The sequence below is a fragment of the Meriones unguiculatus genome, chromosome 2, assembly GCF_030254825.1.
Source record: "Meriones unguiculatus strain TT.TT164.6M chromosome 2, Bangor_MerUng_6.1, whole genome shotgun sequence".
Taxonomy (NCBI): domain Eukaryota; kingdom Metazoa; phylum Chordata; class Mammalia; order Rodentia; family Muridae; genus Meriones; species Meriones unguiculatus.
Window position 1 is genome coordinate 98,140,852 of NC_083350.1, and position 17,793 is coordinate 98,158,644.

Here is a 17,793-nt window from a genome sequence, read left to right on the forward strand (position 1 = left end):
TCCCGAGGCAGAACAGAGCACATGGCAAGTGGCAGGCAGCATGTAGGTGTCTCCTTTCAATTCTGTCTCCGTTCTTAAAAATCCACCAGTGTTCAGTCACCATAAAGCTCCACCACAATGACCCCATCTGTTCACCTCGTCAAGGTCCTACCTTCAGACTCCATGTCTGGATAAAGTTTCAGCCATCTCAGTACTTCATTCATGGTGGGTATTGAACTCCAAATGAGTTTTGGAGGTGATCAATCATATTTTCCCTTGCCAAAGTTAGTGTCTACAGAGAAGCATATTCAAATCCCCTATGAAATATAAGCCTAGTTATCATAGATTCTGAGGCACTTCTGGGGAGCAGTGGGTCACCTCAGCATCTTCATTTACTACATACCAACAGATGTTAGCTCAGTTCTGCAGGTTAACTCAGTTAACTCAGTTCTATAGGCTCAAGGCTACAGCCCTCTGACATGGAGTTTTTGCTCTGTTTCAGTTCCATTTACTCACAGCTTCACAAGAATCAGCCCCTCCAATCATTCCATCGTGCAACCGCTTTTCTTTCAAGTTGTCATCTGTTAGTTAATACCTCCTGGTCTCCTACTCAAAAGTCACCTGCCATGGTCCACATGTGTTCTTGGTACTGCAATCTGCTTCTGTTTCTCTCGTTGCCTTTGTCCCACAGTTTATGAAATTTTTATAAACCTGGCATAGTCACTTCGGTGGGATTCAGAAGGTAGCAGGAGTAAGCTTGTACGGTTGGCATGTAATCTACTTGTAAATTTTTAAAAGTATTATTTATCTCAGTCATGTGTATTATGTAGACTTCATGGCATCTGCTCTTGGCTGCCCCTTAAAGCCTTTCTTAAGGTAATTCCTATTTTACTCAAGTATTTTATATTAGCCTCCTTGCCTACATTTCCCTTAATTCTATGAATAAACTTAAATTCTTGATAAACCATTAGATTTTTTCTCATGTGTTGCCGTTCACATATTTTCTCAGGTCATTATCATGCCCTGTTCCCCATTACAAACTTCATTCATTTATGTCTTTCTCACCCACTTTCTTTGCTTTCAACATGAATTGATTATTCATATGGCAAGATGGCAGAGCCAGATCATTAGGGCTAGAAGTCAGCCGACTTGCTAAGATGCACAAGCAAGTCAGTTATATGATTTGATTGATGTTGTGATCTATAAATAACACTGATATAATATATTGGTATAATATAAATTTGATTTCAGAGAACTTCATCTACAATAAATTTGTCACCAGGAGAAGTGGAAGAGGAGGAGGAGGATCCGAACACTTGTGGACCCACAGGACTTTGGGAAGCACTAACTCCGTGTAACGGATGTAGGAACCTGGGCTTTCCCATGCTTGCACAGGTAAAGGTTTGCTTTTATTACGGTACAACAAAGCTGTCAGACAGTCGCATGGTTTTTTGATTCAGTTTTTTTTTTCCATCAGAAATGTACATAGTCCTCAGTTTCCTCTGTGAGTTCTTTTTCTTCCTGTGAGCCTCAATGTGACATTAGTGAATTCACACAATTTTTATGTTTTTAAATTTTGGTTATGATACTGAAAGTTTCCCCCATTTATAAAACTTTAAGGTTCATGACCCATAAAATGTCATATAAAAGAACAATAATTTTACAGATACTTAGATGTGATCTAAAACTGTAGTTAGAGGAGGCCATGTTGGGGTTGTTTAGAAACACTGGTTGTGATACATAGGTTTTTAGCACAATGGAAGCATTATAGAATAATATAAATAAATCCAATGTTCCACTGGGAATTCTTTTTAAATGAGAAGAGAGCACTAAAATACTGATCATGTGTTTTTAAACATTTCATTATTAAATCAGATTTATTATATTATGGGCCCTAATTTTCAAAAATTAAATAACAGAGTTAGGAAGTTTGAAGCTGCAATAAAAATATTTCTCATAAGATGAGCTGAACTTCATACAGATGAAGATAATATTAAAATAAGGTTGAAAATGGATAAAAAAACAATCTATGACAGATAAAAGTCAGTTTGTCTAGCAATGAGTATCACAAATACAATTTTCCTGTTTTGCACTTGTATTTAGAAGCCATCATTTTTTATGGTAATGTCACAGAAACTTTGTTAATAGTGTTCCACATTTCAATAAGAGTTTTTCTGAAATGCTAAATGAAATTTTCAACTTGATATGTAGCATTTACAACTTTCTTCATAGGACTTTTGTAATATCTGCTCAAATTTTTATGTGATTTGTTAGTAAGAAATAATGGAATGTGAGTCTTTGGAAGTTCATTGATGTTCAGTATCTGTGGACCATTGCAGTGGAATTCTTGTAGTCAGCATCATGGATTAGCCAGTGGACACACCTTCACTTAAGGTCTTCATACACAGAATAAAACTTTATGAGTGTAGAGGAAAGGAAAAGGCAGAAGTTTTTATTTTATGAATATTCTAATCTGATTAACAGTTTAATAACAATTAATATCATTCCAGACTTTGTAAAATTATGTTTTTCAATAATTTTATGAAGTAGGACTTCATAGTCTTATGAAGTAGGACTCTTAGAACAAATTAAACTATCATTGTTGTTACTGTAATGCTCTGCCACTCAAATCATTAATGCTGTGACCATATCTGACTACCCAACTCTTTACTAATGATTGCCCTAAATTTTTTTTATTTTTTTAAGTATTGGTAATTTTCTGATAAACAATTTTTTTTTCAATGCCGTTTATTCAGGAACCTTGAACAATCATCTGACCCTGGGTAAAGCCAGCCCACTTTAAATAGCCTCTGGGTAGCCAACCTCAGCATGCCACGTGGGCAATGCAGATAGGTCCACATACATGGAAGCAAGCCAGATCCTCAGCCTTAGCCAAATGTGGAGTTGTTTGTGACAGAGAGCACTCACCATCGGGAGGGTGGAAGGCGGAAACCAGCTCCATCTTTCAGGCGCGGCATTACGCAGCTCTCTACAGTTCCCCCTTTTTGTTTTGGACGCATCAGGCAAGAGTAGAGGTCTGATCTCTGATATTAGAAATAAATTGGGACTTTGTACTGATGTTCATTTAGGTGTCATCCACCCAAAGAGCATCAGACCCGTCCGATACCTTTTTCTCAGAGGCGGGACCTGGGGCATCAACCCGCATGCAATCAGACATGCTCCTCTCTGGGTCCAAAGCGGCTGACCCTGAGTGCAGTGCTTAGCCTCGCATCCTGAGCATAACATTTTGGCTTTTTATGGTAGCCAACCATGCTTGGGGAGACTGTCCTGCTTCAATGGCTGTAAAGGCCTGAATGGTCATGGCTGCATTATGCTGTTGTGAGACTCTAATCTTGCATATATACCACAGGCAAACCAAGATAACCAACACCAGAAGGCCTGCTAACGCTCCCATGCCCGCCCATTCCTTCAGATGATTCATGGCTGCAGCAATCCATGATGATAATCCTGTGGCTAGTCCTGCGTCCACTCTGGTAGAATTTACCATGACAATGGCCACTCTCAGCTGCTCCATCGTAGTATCGAATTCTCCAGTCCAATTACCTAAAATATAGCTAGACAATTGTTTAGACAGATTTGCAGCACAGGGAAAATTCTCATGTTGTATGCTAGTGACTCAAAGTCCAACATACTTTCATTGACAGCCAAGTTGAGTGATTTGCCATAGGGTATCAATTTGCTCCTGTACGAGGTCAATTCTCTAATTGAACAACATCAAACCTCCTTTTAGTTGAGCATTAATTCCTTTTTGTACATCTAAGGCATGAGCTACATTGGCTAAAAGGTTATTCAGGGTCTGAGCAGTCTGCCCAGTATGACTAATGCCACGGTGGTAGCTCCAACAGCCGCCAATGAGATGGCAGTAACAATGGCAGCTGTAATTCCAGGATCCCTTTTCTGTCTGAAGAGAGTCAGAGCGTGAGGGCATCAACGGGCACAGGCACCCAGAGAGGCATGCGAGTAACCAGCTAGTAAATTTACTAGCATTACAGCATTGGGCAAAAAAGCAAGTATCATTACCACAATTACTTGGCTCTATGTGGCTAATAATGAATAAAAATGGGGGATATAAACAAACAGGTATGGGCTTATAGGAAATATTATGAGAAGCCTTAACCCCCTCGTTGGAGCATCCTGCATCAGTTCTAGAACTAGCAGTGGTGGTGTCCAAGGTCTGAGTAGGTTCAGGAGACCATTGCCCCCAGGGGCGAGATGTGCTCCTTGTAAATTGACTAACTCCATGTTTTCCTCCACTTTTGAAAGTTATTTAAGGTTCTTAAATTATTTTTTCCCCTTTTTTAAAAATTTTTCATCAATTACACTTTATTCATTCTGCATCCCCCCATAAGCCCCTCCCTCCCCTCCCAATCCCACCCTCCCTCCTCCCTCTGCATTCATGCCACTCCCCAAGACCACTGATAGGGGAGGTTCTTCTCTCCTTTCTGATCTTAGTCCATCAGTTCACATCAAAAGTGGCTGCATTGTCCTCTACTATGGCCTGGTAAGGTTGCTCCCCCTCAGGAGGAGGTGATCAAAGAGCAGGCCAGTCAGTTCATGTCAGAGGCAGTCCCTCTTCACATTACTATGTAACCCAATTGGACTCTGAACTGCCCTGGGCTACATCTGTGCAGGGGTTCTGGGTTATCTCTATGAATAGTCCTTGGTTGGAGTATGAGTCTCTGGGAAGTTCCCTGTGTTCAAATTTTCTTGTTCTGTTGCTCTCCTTGTGGAGACCCTGTTCCCTCCAGCTCTTACTATTTCCCAGTTCTTACCTAAAATTCCATTCACTCTGCCCAACACTTGCCCATCAGGCTCAGCATCTGCTTTGATAGTCTGAAGGGCAGAGGCTTTCAGAGGCCCTCTGTGGTAGGTTCCTAGGTTGTTTCCTGTTTTCTTCTTCTTCTGATGTCCATCCTCTTTGCCTTTCCGGATGGGGATTGGACATTTTTGTTAGGGTCCTCTCTCTTGCTTAGTTTCTTTAGATGCACAGGTTTTAGTGGGTTTGTCCTATGTTGTATGTCTATATGAGTGAGTATATACCATGTGTGTCTTTTTGCTTCTGGGACAACTCACTCAGGATGATCCTTTCCAGATCCCACCATTTACCTGCAAATTTCATGATTTCCTTATTTTTCATTGCTGAGTAATATTCCATTGTGTAGATGTACCACATTTTCTGCATCCATTCTTCAGTTGAGGGGCATCTGGGTTGTTTCCAGCTTCTGGCTATTACAAATAAAGCTGCTACAAACATGGTTGAGCAAATTTCTTTTTTGTGTGCTTGAGCCTCTTTTGGATATATGCCCAGGAGTGGTATGGCTGGATCTTGGGGAAGCACTATTCCTAGTTGTCTGAGAAAATGCCAGATTGATTTCCAGAGTGGTTGTGCCAGTTTATATTCCCACCAGCAGTGGAGAAGGGTTCCTCTTTCTCCACAACCTCTCCAGCATGTGTTGTCACTTGAGTTTTTGATCTTGGCCATTCTCATGGGTGTAAGGTGAAATCTCAGGGTTGTTTTGATTTGCATTTCCCTAATGGCTAGTGAGGTTGAGCATTTCTTTAAGTGCTTCTCTGCCATTCGATATTCCTCTACAGAGAATTCTCTGTTTAGCTCTGTTCCCCATTTTTTAAGTGGGTTACTTGGTTTGCTGCTTTTCAGCTTCTTTAGTTCTTTATATATACTTGATATGAGTCCTCTGTCAGATAAAGGGTTGGTAAAGATTCTTTCCCAATCTGTAGGAGGTCACTTTGTTTTGATGACGGTGTCCTTTGCTTTGCAGAAGCTTTTCAGTTTCATGAGGTCCCATTTATTGATTGTTGCTCTTAGAGCCTGTGCTGTTGGAGTTCTGTTCAGGAAGTTTTCCCCTGTACCAATGAGTTCTAGGGTATTCCCCACTTTTTTTTCAAGCCGATTTAATGTGTCTGGTTTTATGTTGAGGTCTTTGATCCACCTGGACTTCAGTTTTGTGCAGGGTGACAAGTATGGATCTATTTTCATTTTTCTACATGTAGACATCCAGTTGGACCAGCACCATTTGTTGAAGATGCTATCTTTTTTCCATTGTATGGTTTTGGCATCTTTGTCAAATATCAGGTGTCCATAAGTGTGTGGGTTTATTTCTGGGTCCTCTGTTCGGTTCCATTGATCCACCATTCTGTTTCTATGCCAGTACCATGCAGTTTTTAAAACTGTTGCTCTATAGTACAACTTAAGATCAGGGATGGAGATACCTCCAGAAGATCTTTTATTGTAGAGGATTGTTTTAGCAATTCTGGGTTTCTTGTTATTCCATATGAAGTTGAGAATTTTTCTTTCCAGGTCTGTAAAGAATTGTGTTGGTAATTTGATGGGCATTGCATTGAATGTGTAGATTGCTTTTGGTAAGATGGCCATTTTTACTATGTTAATCCTACCAAGCCATGAGCATGGGAGATCTTTCCATCTTCTCATATCTTCTTCTAGTTCTTTCTTCAGAGATTTGAAATTTTTTTCATACAAGTCTTTGACTTCCTTGGTTAGGGTTACTCCGAGGTACCTTATGTCATTTGTGGCTATTGTGAAGGGTGTTGTTTCCCTAATTTCTTTCTCAGCCCTTTTGTCTTTTGTATACAGGAGGGCTACTGATTTTTTTGAGTTAATTTTGTATCCGGCCACTTTGCTGAAGGTGTTTATCAGCTGTAGGAGTTCCCTGGTAGAGTTTTTGGGGTCACTCACATATACTATCATATCATCTGCAAATAGTGATAATTTGACTTCTTCCTTTCCAATTTGTATTTCTTGATCTCCTTCAACTGTCTTATTGCTCTAGCAAGGACTTCCAGAACTATGTTGAAGAGATATGGAGAGAGTGGGCAGCCTTGTCTTGTCCCTGATTTCAGTGGGATTGCTTTAAATTTCTCTCCGTTCAGTTTGATGTTGGCTATAGGTTTGCTGTATATCGCCTTTACTATGTTTAGATATGTGCCTTGTATCCCTGATCTCTCCAATACTTTAAACATGAATGGATGTTGGATTTTGTCAAAGGCTTTTTCAGCATCTAGGAAGATTATCATGTGGTTTTTTTCTTTCAATTTGTTAATATGGTGGATCACATTGATGGATTTCCGTATATTGAACCATCCCTGCATACCTGGGATGAAGCCTACTTGGTCATGGTGGATGATATCTTTGATGGGTTCTTGTATTCGGTTTGCGAGTATTTTGTTGAGTATTTTTGCATCAATGTTCATAAGGGAGATTGGCCTGAAATTCTCTTTCTTTGTTGAGTCTTTGTGAGGTTTAGGTACCAAGGTGACTGTGGCTTCATAGAACGAGTTTGGTAATGTTCCTATTTTGTGGAATAGTTTGAAGAGAATTGGTGTTAGCTCTTCTTTGAATGTCTGGTAGAATTCTGCGCTGAAACCATCAGGTCCTGGGCTTTTTTTGGATGGGAGACTTTCGATGACTGCTTCTATTTCCTTGGGGGATATAGGACTATTTAATTGATTTACCTGGTCCTGATTTAGCTCTGGTAAGTGGAATCGATCAAGAAAATTGTCCATTTCATTTAAATTTTCAAATTTTGTTCCGTATAGACTTTTGAAGTAAGTCCTAATGATTGCTTGGATTTCCTCAGTGTCTGTAGTTATGTCCCCCTTTTCATTTCTGATTTTGTTGATTTGTATGGTGTCTCACTGCCTTTTAGTTAGGTTGGCTAAGGGTTTGTCTATCTTGTTGATTTTCTAAAAGAACCAGCTCTTGGTTTCGTTGATTCTTTGAATTGTTTTATTTGTTTCTAATTGATTGATTTCAGCCCTGAGTTTGATTATTTCCAGCCGTCTGCTCCTTCTTGGTGTGTCTGCTTCTTCTTTTTCTAGGGTTTTTAAGTGAGCCATTAAGTTGCTTGAATGAGCTGTCTCAAATTTCTTCTTGAAGGCACTTAGTGCTATGAACTTTCCTCTTAGCACTGCTTTCATTGTGTCCCACAAGTTTTGGTATGTTGTGTCTTCATTTTCATTGAGTTCTAGGAAGGTTTTAATTTCTTTCTTTATTTCTTCCCTGACCCAGCTGTCTTTTAGTAGCAAGTTGTTCAGTTTCCATGTATGTGTAGGCTTTTTGCTATTTCTGTTGTTACTGAGGTCCAGCTTTATTCCATGGTGATCAGACAGGATACAAGGGATTATTTCAATCTTCCTGTATTTGTTGAGGATTGCTTTGTGACCAACTATGTGGTCTATTTTGGAGAAGGTTCCATGAGGTGCTGAGAAGAAGGTAAATTCTTTTGTGTTTGGGTGTAAGGTTCTGTAAATGTCTGTTAGGTCCATTTGATTCATGACCTCTGTTAGAGATAGCGTTTCTTTGTTTAATTTCTGTTTTGTTGACCTGTCCTTTGTTGAGAGTGGGGTGTTGAAGTCTCCCACTATTAGTGTGTGGGGATCTATATGTGGTTTAAGTTTCATCAATGTTTCTTTCACAAATGTGGGTGCCCTTGTATTTGGGGCATAGATGTTCAGGATTGTGATGTCTTCTTGGTGGAATTTTCCCTTGATGAGTATGAAGATTAATTTTGGTTGAAAGACTATTTTATCAGATATTAGAATGGCTACTCCTGCTTGCTTCTTGTGTCCATTTGCTTGAAAAGCCGTCTTCCATCCCTTTACCCTCAGGTAATGTCTATCTTTGTGATTTAGGAGTGTTTCTTGTATACAACAGATTGCTGGGTTTTGTTTACGCATCCATTCTGTTAGTCTGTGTCTTTTTATTGGAGAATTAAGTCCATTGATATTGAGAGAGAGTAATGACCAGTGGCTGTTAAATCCTTTGACTTTGATGTTGGCTATGGTCATACGGTTGTGTGCTTGGTTGCTTTTTGTTTTACTGAAGTGAGGTTATTTATTTCCTGTGTTTTCTTGAATGTAGCTAGCTTTCTTGGGTTGTATTTTTCCTTCCAGTGTCTTCTGTAATGCTGGATTTGTTTGTAGGTATTGTTGAAATTTGTTTTTGTCATTGAATATCTTGTTTTCTCCGTCTATGAGGACTGAGAGTTTTGCAGGGTATAGTAGCCTGGGCTGACATCTGTGTTCTCTTAGGGTCTGCATGATATCTGTCCAGGCCCTTCTGGCTTTCATAGTCTCTGTTGAAAAGTCAGGTGTGATTCTAATGGGTTTGCCATTATATGTTACTTGGCCTTTTTCTTGCAGCTTTTAGTATTTTTTCTTTGTTCTGTATACTTAGTGTTTTGATTATTATGTGGCGGGAGGATTTTCTTTTCTGGTCTAATTTATTGGGTGTTCTATAGGCCTCTTGTATTCTTATTGGCCTCTCCTTTAAGTTGGGAAAATTTTCTTCAATGATTTTGTTGAAAATATTTTCTGGGCCTTGGTGCAGGGAATCTTCTTTTTCCTCTATTCCTATTAATCTTAGGTTTTGTCTTTTTATGTTGTCTTGAATTTCTTGGACTGTCTGTTTCAGGAATTTTTTAGATTTATCATTTTCTTTGACAGATACATCTATTTCTTCCATTGTATCTTCCACACCTGAGATTCTGTCTTCCATTTCTTGTAGCCTATTGGTTATGCTAACCTCTGTAGTTCCTGCTTTCTTCCCTAAGTTCTTTCTCTCCACAATTTCTTTCATTTGTGTGTTTTTTTTAATTTTTCCAATTCTATCTTCAGGTCTTGAGCTATTTTGTTGGTTTCCTTCCCCTGTCTGACTGTATTTTCATGTTTTTCCATCAGTTCCTTCAGCTGTTTGTTTGAACAATCCACTGTTTCTTTTATTTCATTCAGTGATTTAAGCATTTCCTCTCTAAAGGCCACATACTTTTTGGCTTCAGCTTCTTCTATTTCTTTTCGTATTTTATTTGTTTCCTCTGTTATCTTCTTCATGAGCATAGATGTTAGGTCGTCTCCTTGAATTTCATTTATGCTGGGGTGTCTAGGGCTATTTGCCCCTGGATAATTGGGTTCTGGAGATGCCATAATGCTCTGGCTTTTGTTGGTTGAACTTTTACGCTGTCCTCTACCCATTGGGCTATCTTAGTTGTTTGAATTTAGTTTCTCGTTGTTCCTGGACTCTTGTAGTGGAGAGAATCCCTTTGGCAGGAAGATCTTTTTTCCTGAAGGAAGCCTTCCCAGCTTTTTGGGTATAGTCCCTGTATGTCCGCTGTTTTTCAGGAGTTGCTACAGCTCACCTCAGGCATAGAGACCTGGGTGGTAACTGTGGTCCTGATTAGTCGAGAGGGCTCTCCTCTAACAGGGAGAAGTCCTGGGGGAAGCTGCCCTTTTTCTGGGTTTCTTGCTGTAAATTTAGTGATCAGCTGAGGTGATCTGTGGCGGGTGAGTACTGCTCTGGTGTCTTGGGGCACTCAGTTCTGTCTGTTTGCAATCTGCAGTCTGCTAGACTTTCCCTAGGTGACCCCAGCAGCACGGTTTCTTCCTTCTCTGTGGGGTCCTCTCCGGACAGGGGTTCCCAGTCCATGTTGTACTGGGGCACACAGCTTGTCTGTATCGCTGAGCACAAAGCTCTCTGCGTGCGGCAGGAGCTTGGCTGTGATGGCGGCAGAGACTTTCCGGGGAGAGACTGGGTGACCTGCGATCAGACCCACAACCCTGCTTCCCCGTGGGGTCCCCCCATGACTGGGACTCCCAGTCTCAGGTACCTTTGTGCCCATGGATCAGCCTGGGAAAGTGGCTGGGACCCACCCGCTTGCGGCTCCAGCCCGGAGACCCAAAGCCGGGATTTCTTCTGGGTTCTGGCTGGGTAGCCGTGAGTAGACCAGACCGATTCCCCCACCGTGGGAGCCTCCCCTCACCTGGGAAAAACGATCGATGTAGTTTCAGGGCCCCGAGTTCAGTCTCCTGGTCTCTGCACGGAAAGTGCTGTCCTGCTGCTCAGACGCGCTGTTTTCCCGGCGCCGCCATCTTGGCTCCCCCCTGATAAACAATTTTTAAATGCTGTTTTATTCTTTGACAATTTGTCTGAAAATACTAGTGTTGCTTGAATAAATTTCTTAGACATTCTAGACATTAACATTCCAGTAGTTACATTTATCACAAAGTGTTCTTAATCTTCAGCTTTTCTGTTGTCTTCATTTGGATATATGTTCACAAGTATATTGTGTAGTTTTTTTCTTTTAATTTTTATTAATTACACTTTATTCACTTTGTATCCCTCTATAAACCCCTCCCTTCTCCCTGCCCAGTCCCACCTTCCCTCCCCCTTCTCTAGGTATGCCCCTCCCCAAGTTCACTGATAGGGGAGGTCTTCCTCCCCTTCCTTCTGATCCTAGTCTATTAGGTCTCATCAGGACTGGCTGCACTGTCCTCCTCTGTGGACTGGTAAGGCTGCTCCTCCTTCAGGAGGAGGGGATCAAAGAGCCAGCCTATGAGTTCATGTCAGAGATGGTCTTTGTTCCCATTACTATGGAACCTACTTGGTCATTGAACTGTCATGGGCTACATCTGTGCAGGGGTTCTAGGTTATCTCCATCAATGGTACTTGGTTGGAGTATCAGTCTCAGAAAAGACCCCTGTGCCCAGATTTTTTGGTTCTGTTGCTCTCCTTGTGGAGCTCCTGTCCTCTCCAGATCTTACTATTTCCCACTTCTTTCATAAGATTCCCTGCACTCTGCCCAAAGGTTGGCCATAAGTCTCAGCATCTGCTTTGATATCCTGCAGGGTAGAGCCTTTCAGAGGCCCTCTGTGGCAGGCTCTTGTCCTGTTCCCTGTTTTCTCCTTCTTCTGATGTCTATCCTCTTTGCCTTTCTGAATGGAGATTGAGCATTTTAGCTGGTGTCCTCCTTTTTAATTAGTTTCTTTTGGTGTACAGATTTTAGTAGGTTTATTCTATATTATATGTCTAATATCCACTTATGAGTGAGTATATACCCTGTGTGCCTTCCTGTTTCTGGTGTACCTCACTCAGGATGATCTTTTCCAGTTCCCACCATTTACCTGCAAATCTCATGATTTCCTTGTTTTTTTATTGCTGACAAATATTCCATTGTGTAGATGTACCACAATTTCTGTATCCCTTCCTCCGTTGAGGGGCATTTGGGTTGTTTCCAGCTTCTGGCTATTACAAATAAAGTTGCTACAAATATGGTTGAGCAAATGCCCTTATGTTGTACTTGAGCATATTTTAGATATATGCCTAGGAGTAGTATAGCTAGATCTGGAGGAAGTGCTATTTCTAATTGTCTGAGAAAGCACCAGATTAATTTCCAGAGTGGTTGTAGAAGTTTACATTCCCACCAGCAGTGAAGGAGAATTCCCCTTTCTCCACAACCTCTCCAGCATGTGTTGTCACTTGAGCTTTTGATCTTGGCCATTCTGAAGGGTGTAAGGTGAAATCTCAGAGTCATTTTGATTTGCATTTCCCTGATGACTAAGGACGCTGAACATTTCTTTAAGTGTTTCTCTGCCATTCGATATTCCTCTGTTGAGAATTCTCTGTTTAGCTCTGTACCCCATTTTTTAATTGGATTACTTGATTTATTGCTGTTTAACTTCTTGAGTTCTTTATATATACTAGATATTAGTCCTCTGTCAGATGGACGATTGGTGAAGATCCTTCCCCAATCTGTAGACAGTCTTTTTGTTTTGAGAACAGTGTCCTTTGCTTTACAGAAGCTTTTCAGTTTCATGAGGTCCCATTTATTGACTCTTGGTCTTAGAGCCTGTGCTGTTGGTGTTCTGTTCAGGAAGTTGTCATCTGTACCAATGAGTTCAAGGCTCTTCCCCACTTTTTCTTCTAACAGGTTTAGTATGTCTGGTTTTATATTGAGGTCTTTGATCCACTTGGACTTTAGTTTTGTGCAGGGTGATAAATATGGATCTATTTGTATTTTTCTACATGTAGATGTCCAGTTAGACCAGCACCATTTGTTGAAGATGCTATCTTTTTTTTTTCCATTGAATGGTTTTGGCATCTTTGTCAAAAATCAGGTGTCCATAAGTGTGTGTATTTATTTTGGGGTCTTCTATCTGATTCCATTGATCCACCATTCTGTTTCTGTGCCAGTACCATGCAGTTCTTAGTATTGTTGCTCTATAGTACATCTTGAGATCAGGGATGGAGATACCTCCAGAAGATCTTTTATTGTAGAGGATTGTTTTAGCAATTCTGGGTTTCTTGTTATTCCATGTGAAGTTGAGAATTTTTCTTTCAAGGTCTGTAAAGAAATTGTAATTTGATGGGAATTGCATTCAATCTGTAGATTGCTTTTGGTAAGATGGGCATTTTTAATACATTAATCCCGCCAAACCATGAGCATGGGAGATATTTCCATCTTCTGATATCTTCTTCTAATTCTTTCTTTAGAGACTGGAAATTTTTTCACACAAGTCTTTGACTTGCTTCATTAGGGGTCACAACAAGGTACTTTATATCCTTTGTGACTATTGTGAAGGGTGTTATTTCCCTAATTTCTTTCTCAGTCAGCCCTTTTGTCTTTTGTATACAGGAGGACTACTGATTTTTTTTTTTTTAGTTAATTTTGTATCCAGGCACTTGGCTGAAGGTGTTAATCAGCTGTAGGAGTTCCCTGGTAGAATTTTTGGGGTCACTCAGGTATACTATCATATCATCTGCAAATAGTGATACCTTGACTTCTTCCTTTCCAATTTGTATCCCCTTGGTCTCCTTTAATTTTCTTATTGCTTTAGCAAGGACTTCAAGAACTGTGTTGAAGAGATATTGTAAGAGTGGACAGCCTTGCTTTGTCCCTGATTTCAGTAGGATTGCTTTAAGTTTCTCTCCATTGACTTTGATCTTTTTCTATAGGCTTGCTGTATATTGCCTTTACTATGTTTAGGTATGTGCCTTGTATGCCTGATCTCTCCAAGACTTTAAATATGAATGGGTGTTGGATTTTATCAAATGCTTTTTCAGCATCTAAGGAGATGATCATGTGGTTTTTTCTTCTTCAGTTTGTTCATATGGTGGATCACATTGAAGGATTTCCATATATTGAACCACCCCTGCATACCTGAGAGGAAGCCTACTTGGTCATAGTGGATGATATCTTTGATGTGTTCTTGTATTCAGTTTGCAAGTATTTTGTTGAGCATTTTTGCATCAATGTTCATAAGGGAGATTGGCCTGAAATTCTCTCTCTTTGTTGGGTCTTTGTGAGGTTTAGGTACCAAGGTGACTGTGGCTTCATAGAATAAGTTTGGTAGTGTTCCTTCTGTTCCTCTTTTGTGGACTAGTTTGAAGAGTATTGGCATTAGCTCTTCTTTGAAGGTCCGGTAAAATTCTGTGCTGAAACCATCTGGCCTTGGGCTTTTTTTTTTTTTTTTTTTTTTTTTTTATGAGTGTTTTGATGAACACTTCTACTTACTTAGGGGATATAGGGCATTTAATTGATTTACCTGGTCTTGATTAAGCTTTGGCAAGTGGAATCAGTCAAGAAAATTGTCCATTTGATTTAGATTTTCAAATTTTGTGGCATATAGGCTTTTGAAGTAAGACCTAATGATTATTTGGATTTCTTCAGTGTCTGTGGTTATGTCCCCCAATTAATTTCTGATTTTGCTGATTTGCTTAGTATCTCTCTGCCTTTTAGTTAGTTTGGCTAAGGGTTTGTCTATGTTGTTGATTTTCTCAAAGAACCAGTTCTTGGTTTCATTGATTCTTTGAATTGTTTTATTTGTTTCTAATTGATTGATTTCAGCCCTGAGATTGATTATTTCCAGTAGTCTACTCCTCTTTGGTGTGTCTGCTTCTTTTTTTTCCTAGGGCTTTTAGGTGAGCCATTAAGTCGTTTGAATGAGATGTTTTAAATTTCTTCTTGAAGGCACTTAGGGCTATGAACTTTCCTCTTAGCACTGCTTTCATTGTGTCCCATAAGTTTGGGTATGTTGTGCCTTCATTTTCATTGAATTTTAGGAAGACTTTAATTTCTTTCTTTATTTTTCTCTGACCCAGCTGTCATTTAGAAGCAAGTTGTTCAGTTTCCATGTGTGTGTGTACGCTTTTTGCTATTTTTGTTGTTGAGGTCCAGCTTTAGTCCATGGTGATCAGATAGAATACAAGGGATGATTTCAATCTTATATCTGTTGAGGCTTGCTTTGTGACCAACTATATGGTCTATTTTGGAGAAGGTTCCATGAGGTGCCGATAAGAAGGTAAATTCTTTTGTGTTTGGGTGAAAGATTCTGTAGATGTCTTTTAGGTCCATTTGATTCAAAACCTCTGTCAGAGTTATTGTTTCTTTGTTTAATTTCTGTTTTGTTGATCTTTGTTGAGAGTGGGGTGTTGAAGTCTTTCACTATTAATGTGTGGGAATCTATGTGTGGTTTAAGTTTTATTAATGTTTCTTTTACAAGTGTGGGTGCCCTTGTATTTAGGGCATAGATGTTCAGGATTGTGATATCTTCCTGGAATTTTCCCTTGATGAATATGAAGTGTCTTTCTTTATCTCTTTTTATTAATTTTGGTTGAAAGTCTATTTTATTAGATATTAGAATGGCTACTCCTGCTTGCTTCTTGGGTCCATTTGTTTGGAAAACCGTCTTCCAGCCTTTTACCCTTAGGTAATGTCCATCTTTGTGACTTAGGTGTGTTTCTTGTGTGCAACAGATTGTTGGGTCTTGTTTATGCATCCAATCTGTTACTCTGTGTCTTTTTATTGGAGAACTGAGTCCATTGCTGTTGAGAGACATTAATGACCAGTGGCTGTTAGATCCTTCAATTTTGATGTTGGCTATGGTAGTGTGTTTGTGTGCTTGGCTACTTTTTGTTATGCTGTAGTGAGGTTATTTATTTCCTGTGTTTTCTTGAAAGTAGTTAGTTTTCTTGGGTTGTATTTTTCCTTCTAGTATCTTTTGTAATGCTGGATTTGTGTGTAGGTATTGTGGAAATTTGTTTTTGTCATTGAATATCTTGTTTTCTCCATCTATGAGGACTGAGAGTTTTACTGGGTATAGTAGCCTAGGCTGACATCTGTGTTCTCTTAGGATCTGTATGATATCTGTCCAGGCCCTTCTGGCTTTCATAGTCTCTGGTGAGAATTCAGGTGTGATTCTAATGGGTTTGCCATTATATGTTACTTGGCCTTTTTCTTGCAGCTTTTAGTATTTTTTCTTTGTTCTGTATACTTAGTGTTTTGATTATTATGTGGCGGGAGGATTTTCTTTTCTGGTCTAATTTATTGGGTGTTCTATAGGCCTCTTGTATTCTTATTGGCCTCTCCTTTAACTTGGGGAAATTTTCTTCTATGATTTTCTTTAAAATATTTTCTGGGCCTTGGAGGAGGGAACCTTTTCTCACTATTCCTATTACTCTTAGGTTTTGTCTTTTTATGTTGTCTTGGATTTCTTGGATGGTTTGTGTCAGGAATTTTTTAGATTTATCATTTTCTTTGACAGATACATCTATTTCTTCCATTGTATCTTCTACACCTGAGATTCTTTCTTCCATCTCTTGTAGTCTGTTGGTTATGCTTACCTCTGTAGTTGTAGTTGCTGTTTTCTTTCCGAGGTTCTCCCTCTCCATGGTTTCCTCCATTTGTTTTTTTTTTTAATTTTTCCAAATCTGTCTTCAGATCTTGAACCATTTTGTTGAATTCCTTCATCTGTCTGACTGTATTTTCCTTCAATTCCTTTACCTGTTTGTTTGAAGAATCCACTGTTTCTTTTATTTCTTTCAGTGATTTAATCATTTCCTCTCTGAAAGCCACAAAGTGGCTGCATCCTCCTGTATTTCTTTATGGATGGGCATAATCTGTTTTACTATATCTTCCTTTAATTCTTTATGCATTTTATTTGCTTCCTCCATTAATCTCTTCATAAGCATGGATGTAAGGTCATCTTCTTGGATTTTACTTACGTTAGGGTGTCCAGGGTACTTGCCTCTGGGTAACTTGGTTCTGCAGATGCCATATTGCTTTGCCTATTTTTTGGTTGTGCTTTTTGCTTGCCTCTACCCATCTTGCTGTCTCAGGTGTTGTCTGTTAATTTCTGGTGCCTGTTGGGTCCTGGGGTGGGGAGAATCCACTTGGCAGGGTTCTGAAGGAGATCTCCTCAGCTTTTTGGGTATGGTCAACTGAATGACAGTACTTCTCATGAATTGTCAGTTTACCTCAGGCATATGAACTGTGTGGTAACTGTCATGTTCAGGAAGGCTCTCTTCTCATCACAAGTCCTGAAGATGGCTGCTCTGCTGCTGAGTTTCTTGCTCTGAGTTTAGTGAGCTATAGCTGTTGCTCTTAAGGTACAATTGTTGGGTGCAGCCCTCTTGAAGAACCAGGGAGTCCCGCAGTTTTGTCAGTTTAGTTAGGGATAACTGGTTACACCTTGGAGCAGTATCTGAGGGCTGCTCTAATGGCTCTTAGGCTTTTGTAGGTCTGAGGATGTAGCTGTGTGTCCCTGTGTCCTTGTAGTAATCAATTGCAGGTGAGCATGTCACTCATGCCTGCAGTAGAAGGCTAGAGCCTTGAGCCTGTGTGAATCTAGAAAGTCTTCTGGAGCTGGGTGTCCTGAGTGTTGGACCTAATGATCTCCTGCTGTGGTGTTTCCTCCCAATAGGGATCCCCAGAGGCTTTGAGGACTGCCATTCTGTCTGTAGAACATGCAGGCGCAGGCACGTGTGGCTCTGCCTTGCTGGCAATTGGGCGCCTGGGTGTCTGCAGAAACTGGGTAACTTTCCCTGAGAACTTTTAGGTGTGAGGGTGTTGGCTGAGTGCTCTGAGATCAGACCTGCTGTTCCCCTCCCTGTGGGTTTGCACCTGACAGAGAAATTCAGTCTCTGGTGCCCTGGGGCCCACAGTTCTATCTGGGGAAGTGAGTTAGGTGCGCAGGCAGGTCTCT

General features: G+C 40.2%; 1 protein-coding gene across 15 annotated transcripts in view; it reads left to right on the plus strand.

Annotated features, from left to right (window-relative positions):
* Positions 1-17,793, plus strand: part of Anks1b (ankyrin repeat and sterile alpha motif domain containing 1B) — a 1,054,774-nt gene that overhangs the window by 298,226 nt on the left and 738,755 nt on the right. For 14 of the 15 annotated variants that reach the window (XM_060377911.1, XM_060377910.1, XM_060377905.1 and 11 more), the window contains exon 9: positions 1,231-1,374. The exons of the other annotated variant lie outside the window; for it this stretch is intronic. In XM_060377911.1, the coding sequence (XP_060233894.1) occupies positions 1,231-1,374 (144 nt within the window). The remainder of the gene's footprint in view (positions 1-1,230; positions 1,375-17,793) is intronic. 15 annotated transcript variants of the gene reach the window in all.